General features: G+C 50.2%; 1 protein-coding gene across 1 annotated transcript in view; it reads right to left on the bottom strand.

Annotated features, from left to right (window-relative positions):
- The window catches only part of HUNK (hormonally up-regulated Neu-associated kinase), a 140,722-nt gene that overhangs the window by 129,606 nt on the left and 1,179 nt on the right, over positions 1–9,937 (bottom strand). The window contains exon 2 of the mRNA XM_013006896.2: positions 9,773–9,929. Within this exon, the coding sequence (XP_012862350.1) occupies positions 9,773–9,929 (157 nt within the window). The remainder of the gene's footprint in view (positions 1–9,772; positions 9,930–9,937) is intronic.

The raw sequence follows: 9,937 nt of genomic DNA, 5'->3' as shown, positions 1-9,937 counted from the left end.
GAACTAGAGGAAAGTTATATGTTTCATCGTTGCTACCCTGTACCCTGATTGGCTTGGCTCGTCCCCACAACCCCTCAGTAAGGGGGTGTTCAGTTGCCTACCGATAGACTTTGAGTCTCCACTCTGTACTCACCCACCTTTACAATGATGTGATTTTTTTGTTCTTTGATGCTTGATACCTGATCCCTTCAACAGCTTGAGGTCACATATGACAGGGACATTTTTAAAAGGGTCTGTTGGACCCCAGCCAATCACAGCGAGGGCGGCCAGGCAGCTAGCTAAGATTGCAAACTGCAGGGCTCAGATGTACCAGTGCCAAGATGGACACAGGTTCTGGGCACAGAGAATGCCTCAAGGGCTCCCATGGCACATTTTTAACTCCTTTACATATACAGGCCTTCTGGCTTGGTGTCACTTTGGATTAAGCATCAGAATATTAATCAAATGGTAGGTGGTTCGGAGTCACCAGCACTCCAGTGAAGAAAGATGAGGCAGTCTGTTTCCATAAAGATTCACAGCCTCACACCCCTATGAAGCAGTTCTGTTCCTACAGGGATAGAGGGCACTGCAAGTTGGAACCAACTCCACCACAGTGGGTACTACTCCATGAAGAGGCAATAGTAGTTCAAGGACAAGAGTTCTCTCCTCCCGTGTAGGAGACGAGGGTTCAAGTCCCGGCCAATGCACCCATCTGTCAGTGGAGCTCATGTTGAACGTGTTTCAGGGGAGCTTCCAGATGAAGATGGAGCAGAAAGAAAATTTGTTGCCATCAATTCTGACTCAGACCAGTCAAAAGCCAACCAATGAAAACTCTCAGATGCATCTCAGCCTCTATTATGTCTCTGCCCGTTGACCTGGGCATGGCAGCACAGGGACAGAAAGCACATGTGCCAAGCGCAGGATCAACAGCACATTACAGAAATATCCTGCCTGAACTGAGTGTACATCTGCAATGTTCCCCCGTTAGCACAGGCGATATCCAACTGAGGTGACACACACCTGCAGCCCACTAATCTAGCAATTTCCATTAGGGCAACAAAGCAATGTCTCTACAAGCCGGGGCAGGGGTGTGTGCTAAATAACTCCTTTGAGAATATGCCGAATGCCGTGGACTCCAGGAAACGACGGAGTCATATGGTCGTACATATAACACTCGTACAAGTTCGTGATCCCCCAGCGTTCACCCATGGCCAGTAGAACCCAGGGAGAGAAAGAGTTGCTGGGAGTGGCAAGAACCACCACAAACATAAGCAAGGAATAAACAGGGGCAGGGACGAGTGAGGGCATGGTGAGCCGTATTTCTGAAAGAGCACGAATCTCTTTCAAAAGGAGCTCTGGTGGTGGTGATGGTGAAAGAATCTGGCTGCTAACCAAAAGGTTGACGGTTTGAACCCACCCACAGGTTCTGTGAGAGAAAAGTCTGGTGAACAGTTCCCATAAAAATGGCAACCTCGGACACCCCCCATGGGACAGTTCAACTCTGGTGTAGTCATGAGTCTGAGCCAACTCTATGGTACCACAATTTCCTTCACATGCAAAGTGCTCCCACAACTCAATAATAAAAGACCAAAATGAAGTGCAGCCTGTCCTTGGACAGATGAAAACACTTGTAAATAAAAGAAACTATAAAAATCCTCATAACAGGACCAATAAACAATATTGCGGTTGAGATAGTTAAAGTTTATTGTGCCAATCTGGCCGATAAACACATGTGGGGTTAATTGAAGGGCGGAGGGATAAATGGCTCAGTGAGCCTCGCCTTTCAAGTTCTCGGGTCTCTTGCTTTCTGATGGTCGGACCAGGGTGCAGCTGCCTTAGCCAGATCCCTGCTCCACCTGGCAAGGCTCACTTCCTGCAAGACATCCCTGAGGAGAAGCCACATGGACCTACCCCGATGCAGCCCTGGGTGCTGGAGCAGCTGTGCAGAGAGCCCTGCCAGCGCTAAGATGTTTACACATTGACTGACTCGGCTTTCCTCCTGCAGTCGGCATCATTGCGTGTGTTTGTGAGATGGAGGAGGACTTTGTGGATTGGTGTTGGACATCTGGGTTGGACTTGTGGGCTTGGGCAGCACTGGGTTGGGATGTTTTCTTGATGTGCACGTACCCTTTCTATAAAACTCTCTCTTATGCATAAGAGTTTCTGTGGATTTGTTTCTCTAATGTGCTCAGATGCACACAGCGGTAAACAGAAACATTGACTTTGTCAAGGATTTATTTCACTTGGAACCACAATCAAACGTCATGGAAGTGGCAGTCACGAGCTCAAATGACAAATGAGACTGGGCCACTCTGCTGTCCAATTGGTCTAGCTAAAGGACTATGAGGCAAAGCCATCACTTAGATGATCAAGGTGAGCCTGACCCAAGCCATGGTATTTCCTATCAGCTCATAAGCATGTGAAAACTGGAGTATGAATAAGGAAGGCCGAAGGCTTGAGGCACCTGGACTTCAGGGCTGATAAAGACTACTGAAAGCACCATGGACTGCCAGAAGAACAAAACCCTGTCTTGGAAGAAATATGTCCAAGCCACTCCTCAGAAGCATGACTAGCAAGACGTTGTCTCACATACTCAGGACTTCAAATCGGGAAGGACATCATGCTCCGTAAATAGAGGGGCAGCAAAACCAGAAGAAGGCCCTCTCCAAGATCTGGATTGTCACCGTGGCTGCAACAATGGGCTCAAACAGAAGAACCATCGTGAAGATGGACCAGAACCTACAGTGCTTCCGTCTGAGTACCTTCCCCAGTATCTACTCAAGGGCAACAATCTGCACAACAGCAACAATGTCAATAAAACAAGACACCATGTTTAATCCACTAGATAGGCAAAATATAACAAAATGTTTGAGAACACTTCGTACTGACAAAGAAGTAGACAAACAGGCACTGTACCGTTGAGCATGGACCGGGACGACAAAGAAAGGCGGTCTTTTGTCAGCAGTTAAAACAGGGAGCCCTCTCCGCCTAAGGTTGGGGATGCATCCCTCAGATACATCTAAAACACTCAGGAACTGCCAAACGGGCGTGGCTGTTGACTGCAACGCTGCTGTGATCAATAAGAAAAGGCGCCCCGCCTAGATGTCCATCAACAAGGCATGGCTAAATAAATATGGCACCTCCGGACAACGAGACCTGGCGCAAAAGCGATGGAAAAGAACGCGGCAGTTCTGTGGCAGTCCTGTGGGAAGATGTTCAAGATACACTGCGAAGAAGGAGAAGGGAAAAAAAGCCAGACGCTGAACAGCAGGAAAGTGTAAACTATCGACCCGTCCACATAGCTACACATTTAAAATGTGCACGTATGCTTGTATGCCTACGGGCTTGCTTCTACAGGGAGAGCTGGAAGCGCGGCCAGAAACTGCTTTCTGCACTCCCTCCCTCCGGACACCTGCACCTTTGAACTGTGTGTCTGTATTACCTATGCTCAGCCCAAAGGCTCTTGAAAGAACACAGTTAGAGAAATGTCACAATCAGAAGGGTCAGGGGAGGAGCTCTCGGGCACAACAGTGAAGCAGTCCATTGTTAACAGTAGAGCCGTCAGTTCGAACTCACGCAGGAGCGCTGCAGACATAAGGCCTACCCCCCCTAAAGATGACAATGCAGGAAACCTGAGGCAGGACAGGTGTACTGTGTCACACGGTGTGCCCGTGGGTCAACGATCTGACTTCCAACCTAGTCACAACAGTGAGGGTGGAGAGGCGTTTTCAAAGGATGCCACGCGATGTTCTGACCCAGGCAGTCTTTCTGTCACTCTGTCTTGTCCCTAACCAGCTTAGTTTAGCAAAGCAGCACCAGTACGACACACACACACACACACACAAATCTTGCTCCAGTTGACATGAATCCAGTTTCCTACAACTCTTTCAACAACATGCCCCATAACCCGAGTGATTGAGGATGGGGAGGCAGGGGTGGAGGGTGGATCTCTCCCCAGGAAGTAATGCACAACCGTCTCTGAATAGGCCATCCAAGCACCAAGACAGAGCAGGTGCTGCTGAGTTGATTCCAGCTCCTTGTGAGCCTCCGTGTGGGTGTCAGAGTGGAACTCTGTTCCACGCGGCTCGCAGTGGGTGGTTTTTCAGAATCAGACTGCCAGGCCTTTCTTCAGAGGTACCTTTAGGTAGTTGTTCAAACCTCTAGTCAACCTTAATGTGTGCCTGGTTGGGGGGGGGGGGGCGTTTGAGAGAGTTCTCTCAAGTCTGTAGGGCCCTCTTCAGGCCCAGGTTCCACCTCTTTCTGCACGCAGGTCATTGTCCGTGTCTGCCGCAACCCCATCAGACCGCGTGAAATTCAATTCAGGCCAACACTTGGAAGTGACCAGAGCCCCGGCCCAAGTGGAGGGAGAGGTTTCAAGGGTTGGCTAAAAATAAGGCTTGAAGATTGATTATCTATGGGTTTCAATTAGCAAAGATAGCAAGTCTCTCCGTTACCATGAATAATCGAGAACAGGCTATGCGTACCAAAGTCAATGATACTTCTCTCCCCATCCACTTTTCCACCCAGAGTGGCCCTGTCGCTGCCCAGGTCTGCGGAGGGGTCACCTAGCTGACAGCCCGCACACCGTGTGGGACCGCTGTACCGGAACAGCCGGCGGTGAGTGGGGCTCGAGAGTCCCATGGAGCGGGTACCTAAAAAAGCAAGTCTTGTGGCCTGTGATTCAGCTCCTGCAGAGAAAATGTAGGGTTGTGTTCCTCTCTGTGGGCACGCTTCTGCACTGTTGTGCCAACTCAAAGCACCCTTTGAAGTCCCGGGGACCTCAGCTCGGTGAGCACCACAAGGCAAGTCCTACGTGCCAATTTTCATCATTCACAAGTACTTCAAGAGGACCAGGCAGGCCAGGAAGTTCAAACGAACGTGCCTGCCACTCACGGCGGCATGTAATCTTGAACATGACAGGCGCTGCCTTGACACACAATGACGTTCGGTGCAGGTTGCTTTTGCCAAACGCCTCCTCCTTGCCAAGCAGCCCCTGCTGAGGAGTAATAGGAATTTCCCTTTCTCCGAGCATGGCTTGCTCCTCAGAGCTATTACCCCTGCGTTTCTAGCACTTGGAAACACAGGATTTAGCACCTGTTTGTTTCAGAAATACTTTCTAAAAACAGATCTGCCAAAAGGCCACTTTTAAAATTAGTCATATTTCCTGCACTGCACAACATAGTAAATTGTATTTTTAGTAACTCCTGCACATCAGGTACCTGGCACAGTCGTGAGAGAAGCATGATTACTGGCAACTTACTAAGCAGGAAACCCATATTTTTAGCCCCAAAATAGCTCCAATGAAAGGTGAGAAGCAGGCTTGTTTTTTAACTCAGGGTTAGAACAAGATCTTCAAACATCTTTTTTTTTTTAACATTTTATTAGGGGCTCATACAACTGTTATCGCAATCCATACACACATCAATTGTGTTAAGCGCATTTGTACATCATTCTCAAAAATCTTCAAACATCTTAACCAATCATCTAATGCACCCACATCTGCATCCCAGAGTGGCTTCATCCCAGAAGGTCCTGAGGTGGCAGAAGCCTCAGCCTCCTGCCTACCAAACCAGCTCTATACCTGGAGAGACCTAAGCCCTCACAACCAAGCTTTGTCTCCAACCCCTTTTTCCTAACTTCCCCCCAAATTTCATAATAGACCCCTTTGCCATGAAAAGTTTCTTATTCCATGCCATGAAATCACAGCCATGAAAAAGCAGCCCTGGAGGAGCTGAGGGTTAGGCATTATGCTGCTACCCACAAGGTTGGTGGTTCAAAGCACAGCGGCGCCTGGAGACAGATGAGGTGGACTGCTCCTGTAAAGAGTTACAGGAAACCTGTAGAGCAGCAGTTCTCGACTAGGGGGTCGCTACCGCTTTGGGGGTTGAATGACCCTTTCACAGGGGTCGGGTCGCCTAAGCCCATCGGAAAACACATATTTCCAATGGTCTTAGGAACCAAGACGTTGGCTTTTTTATACCCATACTGTCGTGAAACGTCGCAATGTAGTTTACTGTTGTTATATTAAGCCTGTTACCCACGCTACACCATGCTTCAAGACAAAATTTCATTGATTTGTCATTAGAAATAAATATTTCACATTGTATCATTACATATTGTTTTTGTGATTCATCACTATGCTTTAATTATGTTCAATTTGTAACAATGAAAATACATCCTGCATACCAGATATTTACATTACGATTCATAACAGTAGCAAAATTACAGTTATGTAGTAACAAAAATAATTTTATGGTAGGGGGTGTCACCACAACATGAGGAACTGTATTAAAGGGTCACAGCATTAGGAAGGCTGATGACCACAGCCGTAGAAGGACACTATTGGACCAAATCTCATCGATAGTGGTGGGTTTGGGGGTCTTTAAGTGCTGCTGTTGTTTTTTAATGTGCCATGAGTCAGAATCCCTAAGGACAACTAGTTTGGTTTGGGGATTATCCAAAAAAGTAGGTATCTCAAGACAGGAGGAGATAGAGGGGGCCAGAGGCCTTCCTGGGTCATTTATATCCCCCCTCCTCCACCGCTGCAGAGGACACCGCACACCCTCCTCCAGACCTTTCCTTGACAAGGTCTCCCCTAGCACCAGGATAAATGTGCTCCTGGGGGTGACCCTTCCCCAGGCCTCCGGGCCCTCAGAATAGCTCACCTTTTAAAAAGAATGTAAGGTTGCAATTAACCTGGGATTGCCTTGACCTTTGTATTGGCCTCAGGAAGGCAATAGCAACCAAGAGTGGAGACGGGGTCCGGGACTCATTAACTTAGCAGATCCTTCCTTCCCAGGCAGAGGCATGCACAGAAAACATTTTAATCTCTACAACCTGCTAAAATCCAAATCTATTAGTTAAGCATTAAAGCCGTTGGATTCGGGGGATAAGTGCTATGAATGACACCCATTGTTTCTTTAGAGCCATTAACTGAGTGAGCTAAACTCCAGCCATTCTCACGATACTGCTGTTTAGTTCCTAGAGGACTGATTCTCACAGATTCCCCTGGCTGCAGAGGAGCACATTTTTAAAAACTAGATAACATAACAGTTGCCCTTGAATAATCGAGTCGATTCTGACTTGTGGCGACGCCAGGTGTACCCAAATGGAGCTGTGCTCCTTGAGGTTCCAATGGCTGAATTCTCAGAAGTAGGTCCCCAGGCTTTTCTTCCACAGTGCCTCTGGGTGGACTCAAACCACCTACCTTTTGTTAGCAGCCGAACATGTGGTCCATTGGCACCACCCAAAGACCCAGACCACAAAACCCAAGCGGCTCTTTCTAAGTAAATATCCCTCTCCTCCACCTTCCTCCAGCCTTAACTAGATCAAACCAACCAGCCTTAATTGGAACCACCAGCCTTAATAACTAGCTCCTATCAACTGGTTCAGAGAAGGAATTGCACATCCAGTTAATACCTTTTCCCGATTATTGATGTCAGTTGTTAACAAAGACAAGATGAGAAGGAAAGGGATCTATACACACAGGGGTACTGGGTCCTCCTCTGGCCCCCATCTGGATGAATAAACCTGCATTCCATTGTGCCCGGTGGGCTCAGTGCCAAATCAAACCAGATCAAGTGCCATCAAGTTCATTCCCATTCACGGAGACCTCATGTGCATCAGGGCGGAACTATGTTCCATACGGTTTTCAGTGGCTGATTTCTCAGGACACCATCAGAATTCCACTCTCCCACCCCAACTGGGGTGCCTCTGGGCACACTGGAACCACCAACCTTCCTTAGAGAATGCTTTTTAACTATTTGCACCACCCAGGGACTCCCCACCTAGCATGCATGTCCAGAATCCCTCACAGAAGGGTAGGGGCTGAGCTCTGAGAACATCCCTGGGCAGTTCAGTCAAGGTCAACGGCCTTATGTTATGTAGCAAAAATGCACTGGTGAGAAGCCGGAGGCCCAAGACACAGAGAAAGTGGAGCGGTGCCAGGAGAAGCGGAGCAGCCTGGCAGGCTCGATGAATTCACTGGAAATGTTTGCCATTATGCTGTCAGAAGAAAGCCTCATCTCTTTCTGCTAAGTTTAGAGAGGAAATACACACAACTCGTCTAGGTCCTACACCTTTCAAATGAAAACAAACTCCTACCACCGGGGCCAACAGAATTTACACAGGAACACAACAAGTGAGCTCATTGGAATTAGCTAGCACACTGGCCCCGAAGCATCTGGACGCCCTGGATAGAATCAAGACTTGTTCATCAGCAAGCCCACTACAAACAAAAGGTATGACCTGTTCCCTGTAGAGCAGAATGAGGTTTGGAGGGGTTTTTTTGTTTTGTTTTGGTTTGGTTTGGTTGTATTCCCACCCACCCCCCTGCTTGGAAGAGTTGCTCAATCCAGTGAGTTCTTGCAGAACACTCCCTTTCTACATGAAAATTTAGGTGAGAGGCACTTTTGAAACAACTCTTCTAACCCTGCAGACCCGTGTGGCAGCAGCTGTGGGAATAGAGAACAGATGAAAAGGCACCTGAGGCTTGCTCTCAGATGCATGGGACTCCAGGACAAAGCGGAAAGGCTAGGGAGGGAAGGAAGTAGGTAGAATGAGGCTGGGGACAGGCAGGCAGGTTGGGCAGCTCAGCCCTGCACCCAGAGGTCCCATCCTCCCAGCCTGGGGTGCCCAGGTTCCCAGGGGTGGAAGCTTGGTTCTCTGGCTGCTGACACAGGTGCTACTCCCGCACCAGAGTAGAGCAACTGCGTTCATAGAGGAGCCTTGATTCTAAGGTGAGCCACAAGCTTGGGGTATCAGCCAGCCTGGGGGTGACTCAGAACCTAGGGTATGATCCAGAGCCTAGGGGGTGACCCCGCACCTGAGTGCTCACCTCAAAGTAAGTCATTTTATCTTGAGTTTCCTCTCACAGAGCCAAGCTACACACACCTTCAATTGACCTGCAACACCCTGGCAAAGGTTCATAATCCTCTCACTTCTAAGGAGGCTGGAGCTGGGTTGTCCCTCCAGGTCTGGGCTTTGGTGGTCATCTCCCAGTCTCTGGAATATGGGAGTCTCCTTGCCAGAAGTACTGCCATTTCTTGCAGCCCTGATCCAAGGGTTGGGGAAGGTTGGGGAAATGGAGGAGAAAGGGGGTGGCCGGAGATTGGAGGGAAGACTGAGAATGATTAGGAATGGAGGGATGCTGCTGTGTGTAGATGTCGCGTGAGAGAAGAAAGCGTGAGGATGGGGTATGTGAGAGGACTTGTGAAAACCCTCCTCTACACTCCAAGAACTTCCCCTGCTGCAAGCCAAAGAAGCGCTTTCTCCCCCCTCTCCCCTCGCCCCTAAGTCCAGGCTGTCTTCCACCTCTTCCCCCTAGGTCCTGGCGAGGGGTCTGCCTGCAAGCGTCACCTCTTCCCCCCTCCCGCCCCCCAGCATTAGAGCCCAGCCATGCAGCCCTCCCGCTTGCCTCTGCAAGGATGCAGGACCCCTAGGGCCAGGCGCGCACAGCCCCCACCCCCAGCCCCGGCCCCGGCGTCCGCCAGGCGGCGCCCTTGGAGGAGCAAGAAGGTTTCGCTGGGCGGCTTCTCGGGTCAATCGACAGCTCCCCTCGGGGAGCTGATCCCTGATCGCCCCTCCGGAGGGGCCGGGAGGCCCAGCCACAAGGATCTGAGCGCGCATTTCGCTTGACCCTTCTTTCGAGCCTATAGAAAAGCGAAGGCGGCGGGCGCATGGGATGGGGGCGGCGCACGGAGTCCCCGCGCAGCGCTCTGGGCAGGGTCCCCGGCTGCCCACTGTCCCCTCCCCCACCCCCGGTCCCCAGACCCTCGGGCCCAGGGCGGCTCACCTTCTCTCCGGTCAGCACGTGCAGCCCCTCGCGCACCTTGGCGAAGGAGCCCTCGCCCAGCTTCCTGCTGCCGATGAGGTAGTTGCCCACGCGCTTGTGGTGCTGGAAGTCGCGGAGCCGCTCGCGGGGCACGCCGCTCACCCAGGCGGGCAGGAAACTTCCCTC

The sequence above is a fragment of the Echinops telfairi genome, unplaced genomic scaffold, assembly GCF_000313985.2.
Source record: "Echinops telfairi isolate 266 unplaced genomic scaffold, ASM31398v2 ScPeMD7_7469;HRSCAF=8507_0, whole genome shotgun sequence".
NCBI lineage: Eukaryota > Metazoa > Chordata > Mammalia > Afrosoricida > Tenrecidae > Echinops > Echinops telfairi.
Note: the sequence above shows the minus strand (reverse complement) of the source record. Positions and strands in the feature narration are given on the sequence as shown.